A 16,007-nucleotide genomic window follows, 5' to 3' on the forward strand; every position below is an offset into this window, starting at 1 on the left:
CCGTTCGCTGCTAAACACTGAGGCGATGCAACACACAGATGTGCTCCAAATCATTACAGTCACAATCAAACCCAGCAGACAACAGCCCCCTTGGCGCTAATCATCAACCGGATAGCTAACTGTAATCAGACCGAGCATCACGCAACACCCAACATATTTGTTTGTGTGTTTCTGGTTATTTGAATCTGGGTTTGTGTTGTCTTCATTAAGCCAGCCCAGAGCTGTCGCTCCGTTTTAGGGTCACAGGGCAGATCGCCCTTGTAGGTGGCTGGCGCTAGCCGACGCGCACGCACGCACGCACGCACGCACGCACGCACGCACGCACACACACACACACACACACACACACACACACACACATACACACACAGAAAACACACACACACACAGTGACACACACACACACACACACACACACACACACAGTGGGGAGTTTACCCAGCGTGAACTGAACAGGGAGCACTACAGCAGCCAGTCCATGAATAGTTTAAGGCCTGCCTAACCCACTCAGTGTTAGCAGGGTAACTACAGGTAGGGGTATAGAGGTCCCTCGAAGTTTAACGGGAACGTTGTTCAAATTCATCCCAGCTATCGAGGAAGCTAGCACTCCTCAGCACCAGGACTCAGCTCTCTCGCTCTCTCTCTCTCTGTGCATGTTTAACACCTGTAGGTGGAGGATAGAGGGACTGAGGAACTGGAGGAGAATGTTTAAGTGTTCTGGGGATGGGGATGGGTGGGGGTTAGATAGCACCGTGGGTTTGATCCCTCTCTTGTTATTTCTCTCCCGTATATATTTCTTCTCACCATAGTGCAGGGTTTGTTTCTTTCCTGCTTTCTTTCTCCCGGTTTATTCGACCCTTCCTAGTATTCTCTTATTATCCATCTCTCTCGCTCTCTTGTCTCTCGCTACCTCATCATTGATTTGTCTTCTGTTTGTATTTGCCTTCCTTTTTCACTACAGCTTTGCCTCTTTCTGTCTCTGATTGCTATTACCGTTTGACGGACTGTGAGATGACTGATTGTAACCTAATTATCTCCACCTCTCCTCCTCTCCAGCCGGTGGACTTTGAGCAGAACAGAGCCTTCATGCTGACAGTGGTGGTCAACAACCAGGCCCCGCTGGCAAGTGGGATCCAGTCGTCCCTCCAGTCCACGTCTGGGGTCACCATCTCTGTGGTAGACATCAACGAACCGCCCTACTTCCCTACTAATCCCAAGTCCATCCGCTTTGAGGAGGGTGTCCCCGCTGGCACTTCTCTCACCACATTCTCAGCCAGCGACCCTGACCGTTTCATGCAGCAGAGCATCAGGTACTGGACGCACACATTTACACACACACACACATACATACACACACACACATACAGACACACACAGACACATTCACGCATGCACGCACACGCTCACACTCTTTCCCAACCCTGACTGCTTCCTGAGCTGAGCATTAGGTACAGTGGGGAACTATGCAAACAAACTGTCTCTCCTCTCTCTCTCTCTTAAGATTTCTATGTAAACTCACTCAGTACAGAGCTGCCCTTCCCCCTGTATAAACTAGCAGTAGTGGCATAGTGGCCAAGTGCCATCTTAGGGCTTATACAGGCAGCAAAAAGTAGTTGCATAGTGAAGCAAAAAATATATATGTTTTATATAGTATAAGCTTTTTTCTATTTACATTAGCAACGGTATGCCACATGCCAAGAGAGAGTTCGGGGGCTTGGCGATGTGACGTGACATGAATGTTCTACCTCAATAGCGTGTACTGTAAATATCACAGTAGCCAGTAAGCATGCAAACTCTTCAACTAGCTAACATTATGCAAGCACCTTTTCATCGACCATATTATACTCTTGATTAATGCAATAAAACCATATGACAATCTTGAATAATGCAACAAATCACAAGCTTGTGCAGATATTTAAAGGTTTCTTTTCTCGTCCACGCGCTCATTCATTTAGCTGCAAGACCATTACACGGGAAAAAGTGGCACAACCGCTAGCTAGCTATCTAACGTCAAGTAACAACATTTGTTTCATCAAGTAGCTAAATTATCATAGCAAGAATGAACGTTTACCCCTCTCGGACGAATATAAAAGTACAGTAATGCCATCATACATTGTCAGTCATCACAGAGCTCGGTAGCTAACAAGCTAACCAAATGTCTGCATCCTCCTCACAGACTACCAATAGCTAATGCTAAAGTCAGCCAACGTTAGCTGAACCGTAGCTAGGTTGCTTTTTGGCCTACTTACCGTATTGACGTTACCTTTGAACACGTTTCCCCAAATGGCGGCCCGCGCTGGTTTTATTTGGTCCCCTACTATATTTTTTTTTTGGGGGGGAGACATAATACTAAAAACACCACATTTTTGGGGGGCATTTTGGAAATCTGTTCCCAAGTTTTACCACGCATAATAGAGAGACGGGTGATCATATACAAATGTAAGCAAGGCTTGAGAAATTATTATGTTTTAGTCAAATACTATACAGAACAAAATATAAATGCAACATGCAACAATTTCAATTTCATGTAAGGAAATCAGTCAATTGAAATAAATTGATCTGTTGGTCACAGATACCTTAAAAAAAAAGGCAAGGATCAGAAAACCAGTCAGTATCTGGTGTGACCACCATTCATGCAGCGCAACACATCTCCTCCGCATAGAGTTGATCAGACTGTTGATTGTGGGCTTTGGAATGTTGTCCCACTCCTCTTCAATGGCTGTGCGAAGTTGCTGGATATGGCGGAAACTGGAGCACGTTGTCATACACGTCGGTCCAGAGCATCCCAAACATGCTCAATTGGTAGCATGTCTGGTGAGTATGCAGGCCATGGGAGAACTGGGAAATGTTCAGCGTCCATGAATTGCGTATGAGGTGATGGCGGCGGATGAATGCCACGACAATGGGCCTCAGGATCTAATCACGGTATTTCTGTGCATTTAAAATGCAATTGTGTTTGTTGTCCATAGCTTATGCCTATGCATTCAATAACCCCATCGCCACCTTGGGACACTCTGTTCACAACGTTGACATCAGCAAACCAATCGTCCACACAACTCCATACACGTGGTCTGCGGTTGTGAGGCGTCTTATGGGAGATAAATTCAATTCTCTGGCAACAGCTCTGGTGGACATTGCTGCAGTATGCATGCGAATTTGCTGCTCCCTCAAAACTTTTTTAGGGTGGCCTTTTATTGTCCCCAGCACAGGGTGCACCTGTGTACTGATCATGCTCTTTAATCAGATTATTGATATGCCACACCTGTCAGGTGGATGGATTATCTTGGCAAAGGAGAAATGCTCACTAACAGGGATGTAAACACATTTGTGCACACATTTTGAGAGAAATAAGCTTTTTGTGCGTATGGTACATTTCAGCTCATGAAACATAGGACTAACACACATATTGAGTTTATATTTCTGTTCAGTGTATATCTGTTTCCTGTGGTCAATTTACAGTCTAAAAATTACTTTTAATTATGTTCTGGACCCCTACCTGTCACACCTTGGTCATAGTGTTTTGTGTTTTCGTTATATATTTGGTCAGGCCAGGGTGTGACACGGGTTTATATGTTGTGTTTCGTATTGGGGTTTTGTAGGCATTGGGATTGCGGCTGAATAGGGGTGTAGCTTAGGTTGGCTGCCTGAGGCGGTTCTCAATCAGAGTCAGGTGATTCTCGTTGTCTCTGATTGGGAACCATATTTAGGTAGCCGGGGTTTCAATGTGTATTTCGTGGGTGATTGTTCCTGTCTCCGCGTTAGTGTTCACCAGACAGGCTGTATAGGTTTTCGTGTTCCGTTTGTTGTTTTGTATATTTATATGTTATTTCATGTATCGCGATCATTCATTAAAGAACATGAGTAACAACCACGCTGCTTTTCGGTCCGACTCTCTTTCGACAAACAAACGCCGTTACACTACCATCCTGTCAACAAAAAAATTGGCAAGCAACTGAATCTAGTAAATGATCCCTGCCTTAGAGCAAACCCTGCTTCATTTCATCAATATCATGCAAATCAGTACATGCGACTGACAAAGTTGTTAGTTCACTGCGTTTCTACTTTCGTTTTCTGCTTGCTTTTGCATTGAAATAAATTCTGGTGGTCCGAGATTCCCTTCAATTTCAGAATAACCAGCTGTTACTGCAATTTAGGTAAAAACTCAATAAAATAAGTCTCCAATATAAGGATGCCTATACATTTAATCTCTTCTTTCAAAACCATTATGATTTTTACTGGAGGAGCATTTGGCTCAATGATACAATTCTGTTTACACCCAACGGCTCAGAGAGGCGGTGACTCTTGAGGAAGGCTCTCCTGCAACCTCCAGTGGTTCGAGATGTGACCAGTTCGCAAGTTTACATTGCAGTATTTTCTCTAAATCTGTAGGCAATCTCTTGTAGTGAGAATAGGGCCATACGTGCACAGATATAAAAAGAGAGAGCGACAGAGAGAGAGAGAGGGAGGATGAAAGTGAAATGGGGACCATGGTTCTTGGCAGTGTCCATCTCTCAGCATTCCAGTCTGCCAGTGCTCGCTCGGCGCCAGCACAGGGCACTGCGTTAGGAGGGCACGAGGGTTAATGGGGAGCACTGCCCCCTGGGTAACCGAAGCAATGTGTATTCTAAAGGTATAGATAGGACACACACACACACATACAGCATCTGGCCCCTGCTCGAAGGCCTGACACAGCAGTCTGTACACCTGCAGTGTTCCCAGGGCTCTCACACTATTGGCTGTGAATCTAAACCAACCTTTTAAAAGTCGTCTGTGGAGCACAGCAGTGTCTTCACTTCCTCAATGTCAGCTGATTTATGACATGATTATGTTGATTATGATGTAGGAGGGAGGGGCTAGATTTTTCTTTCACACATACTTGCAAGCACGCACATACAGTCACTCACTCACTTAAACACATGTGTGCAAGTGGTGGAAAAAGTACCCATACTTGATTAAAAGTAAAGATACCTTAATAGAAAATTACTAAAAGTAAAAGTGAAAGTCACCCAGTAAAATATACATTCAGTAAAAGTCTAAAAGTGTTTGGTTTTTAAATATATTTAAAGTGGCAATCAGCAGTAGAAACAAGAACACAGTGACATCCCTCAACCTCTGTTTCGGTAAGAAGCTGGAGCTGGATAAATTGAACCACTCTCAAATTCATAAACAGAGCTATGGATGCAAGGACTAATCATCCATGATATCAAATGATAGTTTTAACCATATTGTGAGGCTGTATAGTGTTTGTTTACATTTTCTTTGTTGGAGTAAAACAAGTTTATATTTGGGGATCTGATGGTGTACGACAGTAAAACTAAGCTCATGAGGCATTTATAAGTTATATTCTTCAAGAATCAATAGGGGCATATCATTCATTTATACGTCCAAAAATGGATGTAGCAACTACTGATTGCCCCTTTAAGTATGAAAAGTAAATCATTTAAAATTCCTTAAATTAAGGAAACCAGACGGCACTATTTTTTTAAATGTTTTTTTTTTTTCATTTACGGATAGCCAGGGACACACTCCAAAACTCAGACATTTCAGGGAAAATGTATGGAGTAAATAATATGTAGTGAAGTAAGAGTACAAATTCCCCAAAATATGACTTAAGCAGTACTTTAAAGTATTTTTACTGAAGTACTTTACACAATTGCTAGTGTGTATGTATGGTGTTTGTCTGTATGTTTTCTCCCTGGCTGGGTCAGTCTGGTGACTAAGTGGATGGCTGTGTCTATGAGAGGGCCAGGCCATCACCCCACCCCAAACCCCACATTCATCATCATGTACCCTTTTCCTCTCTCTCTCTCTCTCTCTGGGGCAAAGATCTAAACAAATTTGCCAGTTAATTTCACTGCAAAGTAGTGTAAATTATAATTATAATGTAGGAAGACGCCAAAGTCACCAGCTGGGCTCTCTGTCTTGCTGCAGCTCTCTGTCTTTCTCTTCTGTCTCTCTTTGCTTTCTCTCTCTCCCCTCCCCCCTTTCCCTCGTTCTCTCCCGATCCTTTTCCGTACACCAGTTTTAGTCCGCAGTACATCTTGGAGATAAGTTTGAGTAGCTGAGGCACACTGTGTTCTGTCATGGCCTGCCTCACACATTCACAATCTCTCCCTTTTTCTTTCTCTTCCTCTTTTCTCTCTCCTCTCTCTCTCTCTCTCTCTCTCTCTCTCTCTCTCTCTCTCTCCTCTCCTCTCTCTCTCTCTCTCTCTCTCTCTCCAACTCTCTCTCTCTCTCTCTCTTCTCTCTCCAACTCTCTTTCTCTCTCTCTCTCTCTCACACACACACGCACACACAATCTCCCCACCACAATCAATTCTCCTGCACATCTAGTGTTTTACCGTAGCCCAGCCCTGGCACCTTAAGAAACTAGTGGGACAGTTTGCCCACATCAGCCTCCAATGTGGTTTCGTCTGAGAGGTCCTGTGTGGCTCAGTTGGTAGAGCATGGTGCTTGCAATGCCAGGGTTGTGGGTTTGATTCCCACAGGGGACCAGTATGAAAATATATGCACTCTGAATAAGAGCGTCTGCTAAATGACAAGAATCTGTATTGCAGTCCTATAGAGTGAGAGGCGTAAAAAGGCATCGGGCTAGGATCATGCAGGGAAACTAATCACTTGGATTCTTATTCCTCAAAGGAAATGTAATCATACATAATGAATGTGTGCTAAGTCACGCCAATCAACCAAACCATGTATTATCTTGTTTGTAGTCAGCCATTACACTCCGTCCTCACAATCAGACACGGGGGAACAGAAACCATGCAAAGTTTTGATGGAGGTTTTATCTGTGGTTTTTCGTTTTATTATCAGCTGAAACTTTTGATCGGAAGCCCATCTTAGTAGCCAAGTGAGCAGAGTTCGTGTGTGTTGACTATCTAGCAATTTGTCACGACTGATTTTTTTTGGTGACTGGTTTGAGGCACAACTCCCTTTGTATGTGTGACTACTGCCAGGTTCAAAGGTCAGAGATCTCTCTATGTGACTGAGGGAGACCAGACAAATGTCATGCGAGTGTAGGAAAGACGAAGGGTGCTGCTGAATAAAGAGAAAAGGAAAAGGCAATGAACAAGATGGAGAGTGAGAGGAGGAAACGCAGGGGCCGGGGAGGTTTGGAGATTTGAAAGATGGAAGGGGGAGGTCAGGACCAGAACTTGACAGTTTTTCTTCAAAATAATGGCAGGCAGTGAGTTCTAGGGGTGGTTGAGGGGGGACAGAGGCCAGGGTATGGGGGAATGGGAGGGGGGAAGAAGGGGAGGCTTGGAGAGAGGAATCAGGCATTACCTGTCAGTGTCAGACGAGCGAGGCGAGGTGTGGGATTGGAGATGCACGCATAAATGATTACCCAGACCACCCTGCATGGGCTGGAGGAAGGTGAGGAGGACATGTATTTTTGATTATCAAGGACAGGCTTTGAAAAAAATACATTTTCTTCCTCCTACCACTACTATCGCTAACCCCAACAGACTTCATACTAGATCGTATTCACTACTCACACTCACTTGCCAGTACCACAAAGCTGTCATATGGATAGAGAGACTGATCAAGGTAGTATGCAGACGATGGAATTATGCAGCTTGGATACTAACACTTAATATAACTTGCACTTCTCCTTGTTGTCTTTTAAAGCACCAGAGCTAACAATGGCTGTCGGTTCCAGACAGTAGAGAAGCAGTAAGAACCAAAGAAATGAAATGATAAAACTGCCCACCAACCCCAGGTTTTGATATCAGCAATGAACTCATAGAATTGACTCTGGCCTGCCAAGCCAGATTGCTGTTACTTGAAAAGTGCTTTTCCCAGTCGTGTACTGTTAGGTCAGTTGGAGAAGGCAGCAGTAGTCTGTGTTCTTTCACACACTGACTCGCTCGCCAGCTGCTGTGTGCGGGTCTTGTAGAATGTGTATGTTTGTTTCGTGTGTGTGCAAATCACGTGGGATCGCTGGAGGCTGGAGGTGGGGGACTCCGATCCGTCGGGTAGATTTAGCTCGGCGCCAGTTCTGTAACGTATCCAACGTCTGTCACTGCGGCAGCCCAGGCGTCCCAACAGAAACAGGAAGTGACACTTCATTTGCTGACTGCTATGGCGACTGCCAATCACCCAGGCAGTGGGATTGGCTCACAGTGTGGCGTGACTATAATGCGGTCACTATGGGTACGACGAAGCAAAAGCCAGCACAGCTTTCCCTTGGATCTGACACATCATCCTCCGTTAGAGCTGACAGTCACGTGAAATCCCAGCTGAAAATCTGACATTCAAACTAGAAATTAATTAAGAGGAAGTGATGTTCAACACGAGCCGCCGAGATTGAGATCTGCACTCAGGACCCACTGAGGTGCCCTTAATGTGCCCGATTGTTTAAAGAAAATGTCTAATTACACACCCGATCGTCTCTTCAATGCGGGGGAATTGGCTTGCGCTGGAGTGCTATAATGCACTTAATAAACTTGATCTAAGTTTTATTTTAACTGTGTTAGGCACTGTTCGGGGGATTTAATTAATGAGTAATGTTCGAGCGTCAGGCTCTGGGGAGCAGACCTTTTGTGTCATGTCTTTTATCATCACAGACCTCTAACTTTTAATGTTACCAGATAAGGGAGGGGGAGAGAGGGACGAGAGAGGACAGGACCATAATGGAGGTGAGGGGCGAAAGGGTGTGTCCATTTCCCCCTCTCTACCTCTTTATTTCTCTATTTCCTGCTCACCAACTCCAGCCTCAGCTTCTTCCTCTCCTTCTCAGGTGTGACTGCTCTCCACTGGAGACCTAGAGTACAACCTGGACCTGCCTCCACAGACAGACAGAGACCTAGAGTACAACCTGGACCTGCCTCCACAGACAGACAGAGACCTAGAGTACAACCTGGACCTGCCTCCACAGACAGACAGAGACCTAGAGTACAACCTGGACCTGCCTCCACAGACAGACAGAGACCTAGAGTACAACCTGGACCTGCCTCCACAGACAGACAGAGACCTAGAGTACAACCTGGACCTGCCTCCACAGACAGACAGAGACCTAGAGTACAACCTGGACCTGCCTCCACAGACAGACAGAGACCTAGAGCACAACCTGGACCTGCCTCCACAGACAGACAGAGACCTAGAGTACAACCTGGACCTGCCTCCACAGACAGACAGAGACCTAGAGTACAACCTGGACCTGCCTCCACAGACAGACAGAGACCTAGAGTATAACCTGGACCTGCCTCCACAGACAGACAGAGACCTAGAGTACAACCTGGACCTGCCTCCACAGACAGACAGAGACCTAGAGTACAACCTGGACCTGCCTCCACAGACAGACAGAGACCTAGAGTACAACCTGGACCTGCCTCCACAGACAGACAGAGACCTAGAGAGAGAAGAAACCATAGATAAGAAGAGCAAGACTGATGGATACATGCATACACAGACTGTAACAAGGTTATTTCATGTTCATGAATGTAGCATCTTCCCTAATGAAACCCATAGCGGGTGGTAACTGTAACAAAAGGCCTACAAGTTTTAAGAGATTACGCTACCCCAGGGAACCCATTGCGGGTGGTAACAACAGAAACACGGTAGCTTTAATCACGTCAGGTGAGTGTCACAAAACAAGGTTGATATATTCTCGTCAGGGGAATTTAGCGAGAAGTGTCAGCCTAATTGCATTTGCAACACAGCACCTTTTATTGCATTTCCGTTTTTGCGTGTTGCACTTGCATCGTAGAGAGAGAGAGAGAGCGCGAGAGAGAGAGATTGGTCTATAAAGCCAAACATCTTACATCAGATTCCATGGGCCGTAAGCTTCAGCAGCTTCTGAATACAGTCTCTCTCCTCTCGCTCTGTCTTTTATCCTTGCCCCCCTCTGTGCAGGCCACACTCCCTCCCCAGTAGTTATTTCACAGGCTGCCAGTTCCAGTCTGCGGGTAGCTGCCTGCCGCGCTGACCACTCGGCAGTGTGGAAATGTCATCCCTCTCATCCCATTCCCAAGGCCGCGTAGAGCCTGAGATACAGCCCACTAGCCTGCTGGGAAAATCCCCACATCTTCTCCACAGGGGAGAGATTACTCCCTCCATCCCTCTCTCTTTCCATCGCTCCATCCCTACATTTAGACCTTCTCTCCAGCCCACTTACCGTAGTGCAGACCTATGGGAACATGGTAGACATCGTTAGAGAGCCTGAGGGAGAGGGTATGGGTATTAGGCATGGAGGCCTGTTTGCAGGTGTGAATGTGTTCTCTACGTCAGTGCATATGAAACACGGATGTAGAGGAGAGAGAGAGAGGAGAACCCAGGCAGATATCCACACAGGGATTTCTGGGTAAATCGTGGAGCTGACCCTTATTTTTCTCTCTCCTATCTTGGAATAATACCTTCACCTTCACCTGCTCCCCTATCCCCCCCCCCCTTACTCTCATATACATTTACATAGTCACCATTTAAAGTACAGGGATGTGGAAAATTAGGTGAAATTGACTGTAAGCTACAGGCTGTGAATGAGAAATTGATAACGTTTTAAACTGGGTGTTGTGTAACTGGCATACAACTGAACAGCACTTGTGAAAGTGATGTCCATTCCATTGATTTAGTCGACATATGTTAACCGCCGCCTTAACCTGCTTACCTTCCTCCTCTTCGCTGATGAAGAGTGAGTATACATAATTTCTCTGAACCTGTTAGTCTTAACCTCCTTCTCTCCTCCTCCCCCTGTCTGTCCAGGTATTCTAAACTGGCCGACCCAGCTGACTGGCTGTCCATCAACAACACCAATGGTCAGATCATCACCACGGCAACCCTGGACAGAGAGTCCATCTACGTCAAAAACAACATTTATGAAGCCACCTTCCTCGCGGTTGACAATGGTGAGACCCATTGTCTGTGCGTGTGCGTGTGCGTGTGTTTGTGCGTGCGTGTGCGTGTGTGTGTGTGTGTGTGTGTGTGTGTGTGTGTGTGTGTGTGTGTGTGTGTGTGTGTGTGTGTGTGTGTGTGTGTGTGTGTGTGTGTGTGTGTGTGTGTGTGTGTGTGTGTGTGTGTGTGTGTGGTAGAAAAAGATAAAGACTGAGAGAAAGGAGAGAGGAGGTGCAGAGGACAGAGGTGGGCCTAGTGGGGTTGAGCAGAGACGAAGCTGAATTAGAGCTGAGACTCCTGGTAACAGAGAGCTAGTCATGCTGTATCGACCGGTTCTCCTTTCTTCCCTCGCTTCGCCTCTCCGCCTCTCTTTCTTTCTCCTCTGCCCATCCACTGCTGTGAGTGTGGCACATCCAGTTTGCTCTGCCACCCAGTTCAAGATTGAGCTTAACTGAGCACAAACTCAATCCCAGCAAACAAACAAACTCTCCTTTTTTTCTCATGCGGAAGCAAACAGAATGCTTTTCCCCTCCCAAAGTGCCTTATCAGTGACATGCAGTGCATTGGTGTGTTTACCTAAAGTTGGGATGACTTTGAAGAATGATTGACACTGCCTGTGCGTGTGTGAGTGAGCGTGTGTGAGTGAGCGTGTTCCCAGTGATTGGCAACGTCAGAGACCGTGATGTGTAACTTCCTGTGTTGTTTTCTGCAGCGGGGGTAGGAAGTGTCCCAGCTAGCACATAACGTTCTGAGAACCATATGTTTCTTAGAACTTGGTTGTCCTATGGTTATTTTTGCATACAACCTTCCTACAACATTCTGGGAATAGAGAAGGACACTTAGCTAGCACATAGAATTCTGAGAACCATATGTTTCTTAGGTGGGAATTTCAGTACTTCAGCATAACGTTTCTTACAGGTTTCCTCGTTGTTCAATTTGAAGTCATGTTCTCAGAAAGTTCAGAGAATGTTAAGAAACAACGTTCCTTTGTGGGAATTTCAGTACTTCAGCGTAACATTTTCTACAGGTTTCCTCATGGTTCTGTTCTCTGAACATTAAGAAACCTTTCCATAACAAGCACAAGAAAACATTAGTCGCATTCAAAGAACGATCTAAGAATATTATTTCGTAACATATACTTTCCTTTCTCAACGTCAACAAAACTCTCTCTCTCCTCTATCTTGTTAAGTGTGTTCAGGTGTGTTGGCCGCGGCAACTAATTGGCCACACCTGATCTTAATGAGTGCTTGTTTCGTTTGAAATGGGGTCTATTTGAATAGACTAAAATGAAAAGCTTTGTATGAGTAAATAAAAACCAAAAAAAAACATGTCATGCTAGCTCCTTCCTGGTGGCACAGTGGACTCGTTCCGTGTATAGAGAAGAGAAGATCATAGGTTGCAATCTCACTGACACCATGCCACAATAAAAAAAGACATGTGTTTGCATGATTAATGTCCATGTGTCCTATCTGTGCTTGTCGTTCAAAACAGTTAACTCAAACTAAGCTTGCAGTGTTTATTAAAAAAATCTTATTGAAACATGTTCTCAGAACATTATTTAATTACCTTCAAATAACCTTTAATTTCCGTTCTCAGAACTTTAATAAAACTTCCCAGGAAAACTTTCAGGGAACTGTAGTAAAATGTTCTCAGGACGTCCCCTAAAAATGTACATTCTAAAAACAGGCATTATTTTCTCTTCCGTTCTCAGAACATTTAAAAAACATTAAGTTTTACCGGTCAGAAAACTTATGGCTTCGTTCTCAGAACCTACAAGGAACCAAATGTGCTAGCTGGGGTGGGATTAGACAGAAAACCCATTAGGGCTGACACACTCCCGTCATTTCCATGCGTCTGTCTCTCTTTCTCTCCTTTTCCTTCTCCTTTTCCATGACTCATTCTCTGTCCCTGTCTCTCTCCTTACACACTTTTTGAAAGCCCTCTGACCTTACGAGTTGCCTATGACGTGTTTTCCCTGCACTCTGCTTCTGTCTTCACCTCTGTCGCTCCCCTCTCATCATGTAGAGGTAACCCAGTTTTGAGGTAACCCTAATTGCTCCTGCAAGTCTCTCTGGATAAGAGCATCTACTATACGACTAAATTGTGTGTGTGTGTGTGTGTGTGTGTGTGTGTGTGTGTGTGTGTGTGTGTGTGTGTGTGTGTGTGTGTGTGTGTGTGTGTGTGTGTGTGTGTGTGTGTGTGTGTGTGTGTGTGTGTGTGTGTGTGTGTTCGTTGCAGACTGTGTGGGAGTAGGGGGAGTGTCTGTAGTAATAATGTGTGAGGGATTATGGTAAAAAGCGCTGGGGGTTGTGGGAAGAAGGGAAGATGAGAGGAGTGGGCAGAAACAGAAAGAGGAGGATGACAGTATTTGGGAGAGAAACACTGTCAGAGAGAGCTACCATATTATCATGGCTGTCACCACCAAATCACCTACACACGTCTGTTTTAACCCACCTATGTATTTGTTTATTTCCTTTTTAAAGAACATAAGGGCCGCTTGCTAGAAGTCCTTTCTTCACGCCTGAAATCTTTTAGCTGACATCAAGAAAAAAACTAATACAAATCCTTTTGAGGAATTTACACAAACATAATTATTTATTTAGCTGGTTAAAACCCCCATAATTCTCCTATCAGCCTCAGCAAGCTGCTTCCACATGTCCCCCATACATGACTGGGATTAACGCACTAAACCACCAGACAGGGGAAGCCTTCCAGTGTGTGTGCGTGCGTGCGTGCGTGCGTGCGTGCGTGCGTGCGTGCGTGCGTGCGTGCGTGCGTGCGTGCGTGTGCTTAGGCTATGTGATGTGTGTCTTACCACTCTTCACTCACAAGTAGCCTCTTTGTTCCAGGCAGAAAAGGTAGGGAGTAGAGATTGAAACAGTAGGACTATGCAGTGGAGTGAAATTAGGGACACAGTACCCATAAATGCTGTGGGCAGTTGCTGGAGGTTTAGCCATGTAGTCATATGAGCAGTGAAGGTAGAAGGGGTCACACACAGACTAGTCTAGGGGGAACTCATCTCCCGGACTTCGATGGAATGAGAACATACAATATGGTCCGTCTGTCACTCGGTAGACCACAGAGAACGGACTGTCAGGCAGCTACCAGTTTTTATTTACACACCTCTGTTTGTTGTGGATATGGTCGTCATAGGTGTATTGGAGACGGGTACTGGTACAACAGAAAACATTGAAATGATAGTCTCCCCTCCATGGTAAATGTAATTCCTCCTTCGACCACTTCGCCTGTCAGTGAGCCAGCTTCCCACTGTTGCTGCTAAATGTCAAAGGTTATGAACTCGTAAATTATGTATATGATCATGACTGCAGGAAACAAGGTACGCCAATATCCCAATCTGCAACCCACACTTTTATTTGACTGGGTTTCTCGGCTTCAGTTGTTTCTGTCCTGTTCAAGCTATCCTTCTCTGCTGCCCCTCTCCCTCTCTCCACCTCTTTCCCGCTCCTATCTAGTTCTCTTTATTTCCCTCTCTCCACCTCTTTCCCGCTCCTATCTAGTTCTCTTTATTTCTCCCTCTCCCTCTCTCCACCTCTTTCCCGCTCCTATCTAGTTCTCTTTATTTCCCTCTCCCTCTCTCCACCTATTTCCCGCTCCTATCTAGTTCTCTTTATTTCCCTCTCCCTCTCTCCACCTCTTTCCCGCTCCTATCTAGTTCTCTTTATTTCCCTCTCCCTCTCTCCACCTCTTTCCCGCTCCTATCTAGTTCTTTATTTCCCTCTCCCTCTCTCCACCTCTTTCCCACTCCTATCTAGTTCTCTTTATTTCCCTCTCCCTCTCTCCACCTCTTTCCCACTCCTATCTAGTTCTCTTTATTTCTCCCTCTCTCCACCTCTTTCCTGCTCCTATCTACTTCTCTTATTTCCCTCTCTCCACCTCTTTCCCACCCCTACCTAGTTCTCTTTATTTCTCCCTCTCTCCACCTCTTTCCTGCTCCTATCTAGTTCTCTTTATTTCTCCCTCTCTCCACCTCTTTCACACTCCTATCTAGTTCTCTTTATTTCTCCCTCTCTCCACCTCTTTCCCACTCCTATCTAGTTCTCTTTATTTCCCTCTCCCTCTCTCCACATATTTCCCGCTCCTATCTAGTTCTCTTTATTTCCCTCTCCCTCTCTCCACCTCTTTCCCGCTCCTATCTAGTTCTCTTTATTTCCCTCTCCCTCTCTCCACCTCTTTCCCACTCCTATCTAGTTCTCTTTATTTCCCTCTCCCTCTCTCCACCTCTTTCCCACTCCTATCTAGTTCTCTTTATTTCTCCCTCTCTCCACCTCTTTCCTGCTCCTATCTAGTTCTCTTTATTTCTCCCTCTCTCCACCTCTTTCCCGCTCCTATCTAGTTCTCTTTATTTCTCCCTCTCTCCACCTCTTTCACACTCCTATCTAGTTCTCTTTATTTCTCCCTCTCTCCACCTCTTTCCTGCTCCTATCTACTTCTCTTTTTTCCCTCTCTCCACCTCTTTCCCACTCCTATCTAGTTCTCTTTATTTCTCCCTCTCTCCACCTCTTTCCTGCTCCTATCTAGTTCTCTTTATTTCTCCCTCTCTCCACCTCTTTCCCGCTCCTATCTAGTTCTCTTTATTTCTCCCTCTCTCCACCTCTTTCCTGCTCCTATCTAGTTCTCTTTATTTCTCCCTCTCTCCACCTCTTTCCTGCTCCTATCTAGTTCTCTTTATTTCTCCCTCTCTCCACCTCTTTCCTGCTCCTATCTAGTTCTCTTTATTTCTCCCTCTCTCCACCTCTTTCCTGCTCCTATCTAGTTCTCTTTATTTCTCCCTCTCTCCACCTCTTTCCTGCTCCTATCTAGTTCTCTTTATTTCCCTCTCCCTCTCTCCACCTCTTTCCCGCTCCTATCTAGTTCTCTTTATTTCCCTCTCCCTCTCTCCACCTCTTTCCCACTCCTATCTAGTTCTCTTTATTTCTCCCTCTCTCCACCTCTTTCCTGCTCCTATCTAGTTCTCTTTATTTCTCCCTCTCTCCACCTCTTTCCTGCTCCTATCTAGTTCTCTTTATTTCTCCCTCTCTCCACCTCTTTCCTGCTCCTATCTAGTTCTCTTTATTTCTCCCTCTCTCCACCTCTTTCCCGCTCCTATCTAGTTCTCTTTATTTCCCTCTCTCCACCTCTTTCCCGCTCCTATCTAGTTCTCTTTATTTCCCTCTCCC

General features: G+C 45.4%; 1 protein-coding gene and 1 non-coding gene across 4 annotated transcripts in view; both read left to right on the forward strand.

Moving 5' to 3' along the window:
* Window positions 1-16,007, forward strand: part of LOC118361381 (cadherin-4-like) — a 351,441-nt gene that overhangs the window by 322,443 nt on the left and 12,991 nt on the right. For all 3 annotated transcript variants that reach the window (XM_052483099.1, XM_052483098.1, XM_035741268.2), the window contains 2 exons: window positions 1,057-1,310; window positions 10,702-10,844. In XM_052483099.1, the coding sequence (XP_052339059.1) occupies window positions 1,057-1,310; window positions 10,702-10,844 (397 nt within the window). The remainder of the gene's footprint in view (window positions 1-1,056; window positions 1,311-10,701; window positions 10,845-16,007) is intronic.
* On the forward strand, window positions 6,420-6,495 carry trnaa-ugc (transfer RNA alanine (anticodon UGC)). The gene has a single exon. It is a non-coding gene; the product is annotated as a tRNA-Ala (tRNA).

This window comes from Oncorhynchus keta, chromosome 28 (assembly GCF_023373465.1).
Source record: "Oncorhynchus keta strain PuntledgeMale-10-30-2019 chromosome 28, Oket_V2, whole genome shotgun sequence".
NCBI lineage: Eukaryota > Metazoa > Chordata > Actinopteri > Salmoniformes > Salmonidae > Oncorhynchus > Oncorhynchus keta.